Here is a 13,642-nt window from a genome sequence, read left to right on the forward strand (position 1 = left end):
GGATAAGATCCCAGCCTCCTAAGCTCCCCCTGGCCCCACCTTAGCCACGTAAAAGTCCTAAGCCAGCGGCCCTTCCTTCCTGATTGAAAGCTCTATTCTGTTCCCCACACCTCAACCAAGGCCTCTACTCCACAAGTAGAAAACGGCACAGTTTCCCTGGGGGAGGGGAGGTGTGGTTAGATTCACTCCCAGTGGGGACACACTGGAAAGGACAGAGATGGGTGAAAGCAGGAGACAGGTGTACCAAACACATAGTGAAAGAAGATGTGAGGGCTACGTGAGTATCCAGTTAACAGATACTGTGAGGAACGGGAGCATGATAGAATACAAATAGGGTCCATTCACCAGCAAGACACGGCAGTCCTCAGTATGTGGTTACAGAGGCATAGTGTCACATAGATCTTACATGATAGTTTTGCATGCAAAATACACACACACACACACACACACACACACACACACACAAACATCATTCTGAAGACAAATTTGAGTGCTGTTGTAATTTCAGGAAATACTCAGGAGGGGAGAGACCAGATAGCCCAGGGTTCAGGCACTGCAGGTGAGGGGCACAGGCTTCTAGTGGAAGGATAAGGCAGCCCACAGGGGACCAACAGGACATGGTATAAAATGGAGTTCCAGAGAGGAGATGAAGGTGTGTGATGTACGTATGCTCCCACCTACATGCAATCAAGGGCTGTTTTATGGCCCTAGGAAGAAGACCAAGACACGTGAGGGAAAGCCGGGCAGCCCATGTAGACATGCCATGTTGTTGCTGTTCACAGCCCTAGGCATAGAACATGGTTCTCTTTTTCGCAGGTGTCCTACTAGGTGTCCAGATATAAATGACACTTACCACCCAATATATGTTTTCTTGTTCATTTTACAATTTTTCTATGAGGTACAAGTTGAAAGATTGCTTTGGGGCTTTCCCAAAATCCCAATGGCCAAGTCAGAGACCATTCCAACTGACTGGAATCTTCCTGAATAGGACCTGGGCACTATCTTTTTTTTTTTTTTTTTTGGTTTTTCGAGACAGGGTTTCTCTGTGGCTTTGGAGCCTGTCCTGGAACTAGCTCTGTAGACCAGGCTGGTCTCGAACTCACAGAGATCCGCCTGCCTCTGCCTCCCGAGTGCTGGGATTAAAGGCGTTGGGCACTATCTTTTTAGCTTTCAGGGCTTCTGACACAAACATCTTATTGAAGATCACTCGCTGAACTGAATAGTATACATATTCCCTAAGTTTATTGAAGCTGTCCACGTTGCTGCTTTAATGTTCTTGGCATTGAAGATGCTCTGTAATGAACAACTTTGGAAGTGGTCCTTTCATTTTTCAGTGCGACTTCAGGCATTCAGGTTTTCAAGAGATGGGGTGTATCCAAGGCCAGCCCCTCCTTCAATTACTCCTAAATCCTGCAGACACAGGACCCCTAAAGAGCCTCCTCACTTCACCAAGCAATGACTTGTATTTTCCATCACTGCAAAATATTCTTCTCAGAAAGCTCCCCCTGACCCACCAACTCTCATTAACCTGAGTATTTCCCATTGTCCAGCAGAGGGCAGCAAAGGCAGAAAGGAACACTCTCCTCTAGGAGGTTCCTGGAGGCTGACACTCCAGCTGAGAAGGTGCAGACCTGGAGGAGAACAGAAGCCTAAATACATAGATAAGACAGAACAAAGCTTTGGGCGTGGTGTCACACACCTGTGCTATCAGCACTTAGGAAGTGGAGGCAAGAGAATCCAAAGTTTAAAACCATTGTCAGTTAGGGAAGGAGTTCAAGTCCCTTACAGAGATCCAGTCTCAAAACAAAACAAAAACTAGAGACCAATATCAAATGTGTTGCTGTCTTCTCTGGAACATGTAGACGTAGGGAAAGGTGTAGAAAGCCTATATCCTAAGAAGAAGTTTTTCAGATTGCAGAAGAGATGGAGTTGTTTTGTTTTTTTTTTTTTTTTTGAAATATGAACATTCTTCCTAAACATGCTAAAGAGTAGTATTACTCTTTCTGATTATAGAAGTCAATATCACCAGGCCAAACCACTTGGCAGGGACATGACTGTGGTGCACCACGCCCGTTTGTACTCTGTGTGCTACCTTACAGTTAGTGAGCCAGGCAAGGGGCTGGAGATTGAAACACACAAAGACTCTCAGACAGAGAGAGATACGGGTCATCCTTGAAACAGGAATGCCCCAAGAATGCACCCTTTATTATCTCCAGGGGCAGCTTATATAGAGATAGCCATGCCCCAGCCAAACGCACCGGAAACCATTCCCCTGCCATCAGGAACCCCTGAGGGTCTTGTGCTCAGAGCAGCTGTAGGCACTCAGACCAGGGAAAAACAAGTTGTTTACAAGAAATTCAGGATCTGGGGGTTCACAGCTCCTAACACATGAAAAATAATTTAGGAATCAAAAGGAGAACTGTGTGAAATTTAGCTTCACTTCGCACACTTGAGAACACAGAATTCTTTGACCCACTAGCACAGGGACATTGCAGACTTGTTCTAAACTCCCAGGACAGCAGCTTAGGAGCTGTGAGTTCCTCTAAAATTTCCAGCCTTCTGGGGGTCTCAGGCCAAAGCTGAGCCCGGCCTGAAGGTGCCATTTGTTGAACCCACCTTTAAGGACCTCTAATGTTAGAGAGTTACGGGGAGAGACTTTATGTAAGAAGTTGGTGGACCAGTTTGAGATCATCCGTAATCTGATAGTTGACTCTGGAACCAATTATAAGAGCTTGAACTCAGGCTGAATGTGGCCTGAGTTGCCATCGGACCCCTGGGAACTCTGTGGAACAGTTAGAGCACCTTTCATCTCACGATTAGACAACAGGACTGCGCATGAATAACTGAGGTCACAAGACCTCACCATCTGAGAGGGATATGCATACTCTACCGGCAGAGCTTCGAGACCAACTCACAGGGCCCCAGGGCAGCTGGCCTTCTACCATGTGGCTCTTTGCTCTGGTCCTGGCATCCCTCAACCCCTGCGTGGCTTTTGGTGAGTTGTTCTAATACACAGACCCTGGGGGCGCATTTGAAGCTCCAGGGCCTAGGCTGAGGTAGGTGCAGATGGGTATCAGAGGATGCATGACAGCTTCTGTTCTGCACCAGTGCTCACCAGCTGCACTTTGACATGGGCTCAGAGCATCAAAGCTCAGCAAGCTCTGCCCATCACAGAGATGCAGGAAGGAAAAACACCGTGATACCCCAACTGCAGGTGCCAGGAAGCCCACGAGCAACCCCCCTGCCTCAACATGAGGAGTTAAGGGAGCCCCAAGTTGCCTTACTCCAGCCCTGGTCAGATGTGGAGGTAGAAAACTCAACAGAGTTTTAACAACATCGGGCAGAGCAGTGCTCAGATTGCAGGACTTGATAGAGTCTAGCTCAACTCTGTATCTTTTGACTAGAACTATGCAATGCCTGGGTCCTGAATCTGGACTATAAAAAAACAATAGTACCTTCCTCCCTGGACTGTAGTGGAGATGAAATAGGTAGTTGTTTCTAGCATGTTTTTAGCATGATGCCTAGACTAGAAGCACCAAAAAATGGATGGATTTAAATAGGTGATGATTTAGATGGGTTATATTAATAAAAGCTTGAAATATGGTCAAGTCTACATGTTAAGAGCCAATGGCTATAGAAAAGATAATTTGTTCTTCAATTTGCAAGAGGTGTTGGCTTAGCTGTAAGCGAGGTAAGAGGATGAACAGAGGTAGCCCTTAGGCCCAGGGGCCTGACCTCATAGGGGAAGGACCATAGACACACCTAGATGGGAGAGGGAACAGGAAGGAGCTACAAGGAATTGGAGGAGGAAGTGAGGCCTTCAGATCACCATGGGAGCTGGGAAGGTGGAAAGGAGTTATATAAGTGAAAGAGAGGAGTCTTGAGAGACTCAGATGCCAAAATACACGTCCTGTCCGGGAAGGAAAAATGGGCTACAAATGCTGCTAAGTGGAGTCCGTGGGAAGGGGAGGGGAGTCCTGGAATATACAGGTGCATGAAAGGAAGGATAGCAAATCCCTAGCTAAGGCACTAAGGTTTGCTTAGTAGACAAGTAAATAGCAGGGACCATTCTGGAGTCAAGAATATTTTCCTGGTAGTTCTCAACACAGTCACCTAACCAGGCTGCTATCTATCCTGTGGGCTCCATTCTTGTGGAGTAAACAATCATTCCCCCAACTCCTACAGCTCCATCCCTGTCTTGGTGCCACTTGGTGCGGCACTATAAAAAACCAGCATGACCCTCTGTCCTGATTGCTACTCTTGATAACAGCCATGGATCGTATGTTGTCCTATACGGCTCCTGGGTGGGACCAATATCTCAGAGCAGCCTTCCCAGAACATGGCATGATTCTGTTTTCCCATCCTTCAGTGGCCCCCATTGAATACAGACAATACATCAACATCTCCACTCAAGTGTGTGGTCAGAACAAAATAGTAATTCAAAATTGGTCTTACCAAAGCATAGGCAATGGCCCAAGAAGGTCTTTATAGGAAACCAGGTTCCAAAGTAGTAACAATGCCCAATTCAAAACATGAAAACAGTTGCAACTGAGAACACCTACCAAAGTGGTGGGAGAAGGAAGGGAGAAGCAGCGTAGAAGTCCAGGGAGAAGTGCAAGAGGGGCTGAAAGAGGCAACATCTGAGCCAAAATCACTAAATGTGGCCTCTGTTAGCTCAGTGATGCTCTTCTGAACATGAAGCAGGTAGAAGCCAGTAGCCAGGGTGGAAGATGAACAATTAGGATGGGAGATATAAAAAGGAGTTCAAAGGTTACAACTCATGTCAGATGGAGGTAAACATACAGAGCATTTGCTGTGTGCCGGATGTGCACTCATCGCTTGGCGTTACTTCCCAGAGAAGCCTTGCTAAGCGGGCTCTAATATCACCATGCTACCGACGAGGAAACCGAGGGATTAGAAGAATCCTGAACGGTTTTCCTGAAGATGGAATTGGGGTGAGGCTTCTAGAGTTTTCTTCTGGTTTTCTTCCAGCACCAAGAGACTGCTCTATTCCAGATTTGTTTGTTCTCATTCTGCCTTATGTTCATTTTCAGAACTGCCACAGTGTCTCTGGGCCAGAAAGGAGACAAAATCTAGACGTGCTTTGATGGCCAAGCACTAGCTTTTGATTCAGAAATAAATAGTGCACAATTCGGCCCTGTTGCTGGGGTACCACATGTCCAATGAGTCTTACTTTCTCAGCCCCTCAAATGGCACAAACGTATACTGAAGTTGTGAGTTGTCCTGCAATAAGCATGGGTTCTGCTTTCTGTATTTAAGGCTTTAAAACACAAAGCCTGGCAGATCTAGAGATGCTGTCCCTCACAGGGTCCAACGAATCCAGAGCCTGTACCACAGCCATCTCCAGTACCAAGTTCTTGTAACCTACCACTATCTGACTTAATCACTCAGAGCTAAGGTGAGGGCAGCCCACAAGCTCCTAAAAATGGTGCCAACTCCTCTACCTCTGCTTCTCTTCCTCCTCCTGTCTCACAATCCCTCTGCCTCACTCTCTTACTGACACTTGTTCCTTTCTTGGTCCGTTCAGTGGTAAGGAGCATAAGTAGGAAGTAACAAGGGCCCACCTCGCATTCATCTCACCCAGCAACCAACACCAACATCAGACATTTCACTGACTGAGCTATCTCCTGACCTCCATGGGATGGATGCTTTCCTGCTTTCAGTTCGGGTTTACCCCTCTGACATCCCATTGAACTGGGAAGGATGGCTTTTCTCACCCTAATTTTATATTAGAAACGATTGATGCCTACATAGCTATGGTAGCTTATTCATGGCCACATACCTAAAAGCAAAACACAAGATATGCCTTTTGGTACATTTTTATTTCTGTTCCTTGGTCATCAGAGCATTTGTCCTCACCACCCGTGGTGGACACTGTTCATGGCAAAGTCCTGGGGAAATATGTCAGCTTAGAAGGATTCAAACAGCCTGTGGCCGTCTTCCTGGGAGTTCCCTTTGCCAAGCCCCCTCTTGGATCTCTGAGGTTTGCTCCACCACAGCCTGCCGAGCCCTGGAGCTTTGTGAAGAACGCCACCTCCTACCCTCCTATGTAAGTCACTGGGGAGGGCCTGGGTCTCTTTCAATAGGGTATCTGCCTCAGAGAACTGTAGGAAAGAGTTGAGAAGGCTGTCTGACTGATTGCACTTTGTTTATGTATTAACATACTGTAAGATCTCAAAGACATTCCACACCTGTCAGAGTGCTCTAGAATCTTTGATCAAAATGTATCTGTTGAGCAACTGTTATATTCCAGACATATTCTAGGTTCTGATAATGTATCAGTGAACACAATAAAGATCCCCTACCTTCATAGAGTTTTATTCTAGGAGAGACAGAAACAGAGAGAGACAGAGACAGAGAAAGAGGCACACACACACACATACATACACACATACATACAAACACACACACACATAGAATAATTGCAAAGCAAGAAAATGGATTGTGTGGTGTTCTATAATGGTTAGCGATTCACTCGTTAGATAAAATTGCTGATAGGGAGACAAGGCACCTATTGTACCTCTCCTGTCTTGAACTTTTTGTGGATGAAGCTGCTAGTGTTGGGGGTGAGATGCTGGGAGTGTTGCAGCTGAGCCCCAAAGGTCTGAAAGCCCAGGCAGCCTCTCAGGTAAGGTGCCTAGCTTTTACACATCCCTTCCCTGTCCTCCCTCTCACTGTCTTCCTTTATTTTTGGTTGTGAGCCTAGCTTTTAATGGCTGAGCCATCTCTCCAGCCCCACTGTCTTCCTTTATAGTCAGATGGTTTTCTCAAGGGGTATCCCTTGATCCTTTGGCTTTTTTTCATTGCCCCCAAGATAAGCTTTGGCTTTGTAGTAACTGCATAGTTATCAGCAAACACCCGTGCTTACAGTATTAACCTGAGAGAACCCTGCCTCTTGACAACGAAGACAACTCACACTTTAAATTTCAACTCTTTCCTGACATTTTGAGTTTTTGATGTTACATTTCTATCTTGCATATTATCACCAAATTCAGTAGATATGATTTTTACTAAGTAAAATAGTTTGGTCAGTTTAAAGACAGGTGTGAATACTTAACGTGATGATAGGGCTAACACAGTTGGAATTGTTTCCGTGTCTCCCGCAAGCAAAGGTTACACTCCCTGTTACATGGCTTCTATCTGGGAAACTAGCGGTTCATGTGAGGCAGAGCTGGCAGCAATAAGGTCCTTCCCTTGTGTTTGTCCAGGCATATGAGAACTCCTCTGTGTGCTGTTTGCTTTTTCTTACTGTTTGTTTTCATTTACCTTTGATTGTTGAGTTTGTTTATAATATGTCATAGGTGATTTTATTGGGTTTGATGGAACTCATGACCTTTGAATCTTAGCAGCTCCCTCCAGGCTGAAACTGTCTCTGTTTGTGAATAAGTGCCCCTGCTCTTGGTCTTTGTCCATTGTCTCTAACAACCTCTGTGCTTCCTCTTTTGATGCTCCTAATGGGTCTCATGAGTTTTCTTCCTTCATCCGCATTCTTTTCTCACTGTGCGAGGGCGGTGGTTATAGCTCAGCGGTAAACTGTTTGCTTGGAAAATTCAAAAGCCTTCAGTGCTATAGAAAAGACAAAACAGAAGCATGAAAGGCCAGTCTTTAAGCACCGCTCTGCCGTCTGCTGCCTTTGTTGTTGGTCCATTTTTCACCTCCTTCATTGTAGTTTTCAGCTTCAGCGTCCCCGCTGGATTATTTTTTTTTAACATTTAGTCTCAATATTAAACTTCTATCATACAGTAAAAACTGTATCTGCTACAACAAGCAATTAGAAATATTTCTCTATAGACAACTTCTTTCCAAATAAAACTTTTACGATGAACTTATGAATCGTGTCTTTATGTTCCCTTAAAGTCTATTTTTCTTCCTTAAAACAAACAGAGAAACACTGTTTGGAGTCAGAGTTCTGAGAGATCCCATGTCCCTGTCATTGTGGGGACTGTCTCAGGTGCTCTATTTTGTATATTTCTTGAGGTTATGTTGCTCTGAATGCTCGTGGTCACTGTACAATATCTACACATTGAAGGCCCAAGTGTCTACCAGTCTCTACAGCTGATTTCGTACCTGAACTCTCCAAGAGTAGGGTGGATGCTGTGTTCCCTAAGCCAATGACAGCTGTATCCATCTCAGCAGTGCAGGGCACGCTGATCCAGGCTTGCTGTAGGTCCCGAGGCTCTCCAGACGAGAGAGATGGCAACAGAGCATATATGAGGAAAATTCCAGGGCTGCACGACCTTGCTTCCCCAGGGATTCAAGCCTGAAAATACATCCCAGTGGCCAGGCAAGGCTATCAACCATAACTTCGCTACATGGAGGAGGCAGAGGCCTCTTGCAGTAAGAACAGCTGGAAGTGAGACTGGGCCACCTCAGTACCTGTGTGAGGCAGATGCTGGAGATTCTGACTCATTGGATCTTATGGGTACCCATCCCCCTGCAGTGACCTGTACAGACATGATGGCTATTTCATTACAAAAATAAGGCCTAGAGTTGATGCTAGGTCCCCCCTTGGATCTGCTGTGTGACTGTAATGAGTGCCCGTGCTTCTGCATGGTTTCTGTGGGGTTCCAGGATTCTTGCCAGGACTCCCAAATAGCTTCCCATCCACATCATTGTCTCAAGTCTGGTAATAACAATTCAATTTGTGAGTTTAAACCACCCAGTAGAAAGTCCTTCCTGGGCTTTGTCTGAATCTCAAAGCTCTTTCTCCCCATCTCAGGTGCTCCCAAATTACAGGGGTGGGACCAGTGCTCTCTGCCGTCTTCGCCAACCAACTAGAAGATGTTCCTCTTGAGTATTCTGAAGACTGCCTTTACTTAAATATTTACTCCCCTGCTGACTTGACCAGCAAAAGCAAGCTGCCGGTAAGCAATGGAAGTCGGCACCCTGGGGCTTCAGCATCCCGGATTTTCTAAGGCAGTTTAGAAGGGGTGAAGGATGCTTGACGTACAGGTACTGTTAGCCAGACCTCTGACTTCCCTTGACTGCAGGAAAATTATTCAGGTACTTCAGTTTTCCCCAGTGATACTAGGCATACGTGGGAGACTGCAGTGTATCCGTAAGTATCTCCCAGTTCGTCTGTTTTCTCACGTTAAGGTTAGGAAAGCAATGATGGTTGTCTTCATTTCTGTTTAAGAATCTGATCCCTGAGGAATTAAGACATAATTTCCATTAAAGCCAGAAGTGGAAAGGATCCACAATTCAGCACTCACCTAGTCCCAATTTTATATAAAGAGCAACTAAAACAAAGATGGAGGGAAGCTATAAATTAGGGCTAATGGACCGAGAACTTGGGTCCCCAGACCTTCAAACCACATCTTTTAACATGGACTTAGAAATCAAACAAGTGTGTGACCTTCCAAGTACACCAAGATCCGTCTGTGAAAACTCTCGTGGTCCCATGACGAAGGTGTGTGGGATGCAGACTGGAGCAATCCCCCCAGCTTTCCCCTTTGCCAAACATCTGGGATGTCACTTTAATCTGTTTCTCTCCTTAGTTGCCTTTGGCAAGGACCACTGACCCAGCGAGTCAGCATTTTCATATAAACAAAGGCCCAGAGATGGGACAGGCTGCTAGTTACAAGGCACAGGACAGAGGTCTTCTTGGAGAAAGTGACCTTTCGGGCCAAAGACTTCATGGTACCTTCTTCCTTTTGTCACTGCCCACCAGCCTCTACCCTCAGCCTTCCCTCTGAGATGACCGTTCCTCAGTCCTTCCCTCGAGGTGGTAGGGGCCCAGGAGGAGGAGAAATGGGCTGTGGGAGTCTAAAGGCAGGACATGTTCCAACTATGGACACAGGTCCCAGAGAACAGAGTCAGGATTAATCCTGGGTGTGCCTTTGAGAAGATGAGAGACCCGGGCTATTTCTAACTCTTTGGACCTCTGTTTCTTCTCATGGGCACCATTCCATGTGAGCATGCAGTGTTGACATTCAAGCCATGCTTCAGTCCTGGATACACAAGGCAGACAAAGCATCTGCCCTTTGCCCTCGTAGCCCCAACAGCTACCTCACTGAACTGCAGCTGTGAGCTACAAGAGTCAGGGCTTGAATCAAGTCTTGCCTCCACCTCTCATGAGCTGTGGAACTTCAAGCAGGTTGTCTGCCTGTTACATGGATAGGGTATTTTAAAGTGCCCTGAACAGTAATTAGTTCAGTTTGTGGGTTCTTTTATATTTTATTAGCAATGTTATAGAATTTTATTCTTTCAGTTCTTCCTTGAAATGTGACGTCTGGAGCCATTAATCAGAAATTGTACCTACCCCCTTTTCTCATGATCTTTAATTCATACGGCAGCACCAGATGGGCAGTGGCCATTCAGATAAAGTCAGTATCTAAAGACTTCTTGCAAAGGTAGATGGGTTTAGGAGATGGGAAGGTCTGAGGAAGGCTAAGGAGAGACACCTCAGGAAGGGGCACCACTGGGGACATGTGTGCTTCTTGAGATACTTCTTCAGTCACAGGGAAAGTTAGCTCACCAGTAAACTGAGGTGCAGTCAGAATGCAAGCTCTGTCCTTTGCTATGTCCAGGTGTGAGATGGGTGATGTCCTGGGGAGAAAATGACATCCTTGGCTTTTGCTGTTCCCATAACAACATTCTTGTTGGGAAGAACCAGTAAATTACATGGTCCTTGAGACTGGAGAGAAGGGTTACACAATGAATAACTAGGCTGCATTGAATGGAATTGTGGTCTGGGACCTGGCTGAGAGAGTTGGGAAGGAGAGGCCTGTTGTAGCCATGATAGACACTCGTGGGCTTGGATAATGGCTTCCTTAGTCATAAGCAAGACTTAGTTAGGTCATCAAATGTCGTTACTTCTCTACTTCTTATAACCTGAATGGTTTCTTGATGCCTGTCCAGGTGATGGTATGGATCCACGGAGGCGGTTTACTGTCTGGTGGGGCATCAACTTTTGATGGACTGGCCCTGTCTACCCATGAAAAAGTGGTGGTGGTAGCCATTCAATACCGCCTGGGCATCTGGGGATTCCTCAGGTAAGATATTGGACCTTTTTCCCATTACATGAACACCAATCGGGACAGTAGGACCCATGCCTGGTCATTCATCTGCATTCCTTAAAGCGTTTGTGTTTCTTGAGGTTGGACTCTGTCCTGTCTTCTCTTTCCTCACCACACTTTTTGCCTTTGCTCTGGGTTTTTGTGCATACTGTTACCTCTGCCTGGACGGCCTGTTCTAAACTCACCCATCTTCCAAAGCCAACTCTTATTTAGTTCTAAATCACGTGTCTCCTTTCACCTGTGCGGCCAAGCACACAGCATTGCCTACAGCAGTCTCTAAGAAGTTCAGTGTTGCAAGTCTCCTCCTAGGATGGGAGGCACAAAAGTAAGAGTGTCTGGGGAGGATGGAGGCTCTCAGGGGATCTGACCCAGGGAGCAATGTGCCCTGGAGGGTGGTGGAGGACACACCGCTCACTTCCTCCTTAGCGGCTGGCACATGCAGGAGTCCAGGCTAGAGTCTCCATCAACTGTGAGATCAGGACCAGGTTTCCTGCTCTAGGATCCTTTTCTGCATATTCCATGCAATCCTGAGATGGTTGCTAAGTAGTCTAGCTGAACCTCAGCCACCGCTGAGGAGACTGAGGAGCTGGAAGATGGTTCTGGTCTGCCTCTCCGCTGGTTGTTCTAGGCTTCTGCCTCAGGAACGAAGACATCATCCCTTAAGGTACCAGGTCTCTTTCCCTAGGTTCGGTTTCTCTACTTTCTGTTTCATTCAGCCTGCCACAAGTGGTCCCTCCACCTTCTCTCTCCCTTTCTCTCTTCCACCCATGCCTGGCAGGATGTGCGTATTGAAGCCACAATGTCCTCCTACTCTCCCCAGTACAACTTTCTGAGCCCTCAGCAGCAGCCAAGTGAGCACCTGTGCTTCTGAGCTTTTGAGCTGCTTCTTTCTTCTGACCTTGGCCGCCTTCCGCCTTCTTGGCCACCCTCCACCTCTCTGCTGCCTTCCACCTCCTTGGCCGCCCTCCACCTCCCTGGCCTTCTTCCACCTATTTAGCGACCCTCCACCTCCCTGGCCACCTTCCACCTCCTTGGTTGCTCGTGTTCAGTCCTTTTTTGTTCCTTCTCTCCCCATTCTCAGGCCTCTGGATGCCTCCCTTTCCCTGTCCAGTAATTCCCAGAATTCCCCACTATGGTGGTTGGAATGAGAAATGGCTCTCATAGGCTCATACATTTAAATGCTTGGTCCCCAGTTAGTGGAACTTTTTTGGGGAGGATTAGGAGGTGTGGTCTCATTGAAGGAGGTGTGTCACTGGGGGTGATCTTTAAGGTTTCAAAAGCCCATGAATCAATCTCTCTCTCTCTCTCTCTCTCTCTCTCTCTCTCCCCGTGTGTGTGTGTGTGTGTGTGTGTGTGTGTGTGTGTGTGTACGCCATGACTATCTGCCTGCTGTCCTGCTTCCCACTATGATAGCAACTGGTCCTCTGAAACTGTAAGCAGGTCCCCAATTATATTTTTCTTTTATAAGTTGCCTTGATCATAGCATCTCTCCACAGAAACAGAACAGTAACCAAGGTACACACCTCTCCTTTGAAGCCAAGATAGCATCTTTAACTATGTCCTTCTGTTTCCCTGGATGTCTAACCAGGACTGCCTTACTTCACAGAGCCAGTGTGAGCCCTTGACAACTCAGTGACCACAACATTTAGCTTCCTGTTTACATAAGGCCCCCTGTGAAGCTGTATTCAGTTTTATACTTTTGATTGTTCATAATAAAGTCCAGACTCAATTTTATTTCATACCCTATAGCTACATGGCCAGTAAAACTTCCTAGCTCTACCCTCTAAATACGTTCATAACTCAGGTATTCATTGATTCCTAACTCCAACCAAAATCAAAGCCCTGTGTCTCTGGCCTAAGTTACTGTAGTGATCATTTAGTTTCCTCTCTGCTTCTTTCACACAGTGGTTACTCCACATTGGGCCAAAGTGCTTGTATAAAACACGCATCCACAGAGGACTCCCACCTTCCTAACCAGTGTGTTTATAGTTCTTATGGCTGGAGATTCTGCCAGCTGGGAGTAAAACTTTGAGACAGCTTTGGGTAGGAAGTTCAAGGAGAGGTCTTGTGTTTTTTTCTTGAATTCATCATGTCTTGGAAGGCCTGTGTGTCTATGATGGATGGCCCCAAAGACTTTTTCCAGCTAACCTATTATCAACCTCCTGCTTATCTCTTTAGCGAGTGATTTCTTGGGTCTATCCCTAATTGCTTTCTCTCTGATCCTTCTCTAACCACAGGATAGTTTTTAACATATTTCTAGTCTGTTTCCCCTTGACCTTCAGCGTCACTGAAAATCTCACTACCATCAGCCAATAACGCCCACACTGTGTCCTGAAGGCTTTGCTATTTAGAAATTGTTTCCACCATGTCAAGTCCTCCATCATTTTTATGTAAAGCTTTAGGGCATGCGCATGGCTTTCCCCCCTTCTCTGCAAAGATGCACAGAGTGTTCTTTTTCAGAATTCATTCCTGAGTCATCTATAGCACTCCACATCCCACACTTCAGGCTGACCAGCCTGCTCCTGCGAACCCTTTAGACTCTTCCCAAAGTCACTTTCACGTTTCCTGGTACAGTGGTATCAGCAGACCAGCTCTTTGGTACC

The 13,642-nt window shown here is 46.3% G+C and overlaps 1 protein-coding gene across 1 annotated transcript in view; it reads left to right on the plus strand.

Moving 5' to 3' along the window:
- The first annotated feature begins 2,878 nt into the window (after nt 1-2,878).
- LOC121446908 (liver carboxylesterase 1-like) overlaps nt 2,879-13,642 on the plus strand; it is a 28,007-nt gene continuing 17,243 nt past the window's right edge. The window contains exons 1-4 of the mRNA XM_041649806.1: nt 2,879-2,995; nt 5,866-6,070; nt 8,741-8,885; nt 10,882-11,015. Of these exons, the coding sequence (XP_041505740.1) occupies nt 2,944-2,995; nt 5,866-6,070; nt 8,741-8,885; nt 10,882-11,015 (536 nt within the window). The 5' untranslated portion in view covers nt 2,879-2,943. The remainder of the gene's footprint in view (nt 2,996-5,865; nt 6,071-8,740; nt 8,886-10,881; nt 11,016-13,642) is intronic.

This window comes from Microtus oregoni, unplaced genomic scaffold (genome assembly GCF_018167655.1).
Source record: "Microtus oregoni isolate MIOR12 unplaced genomic scaffold, Mior012 000004F_ref0000308, whole genome shotgun sequence".
NCBI lineage: Eukaryota > Metazoa > Chordata > Mammalia > Rodentia > Cricetidae > Microtus > Microtus oregoni.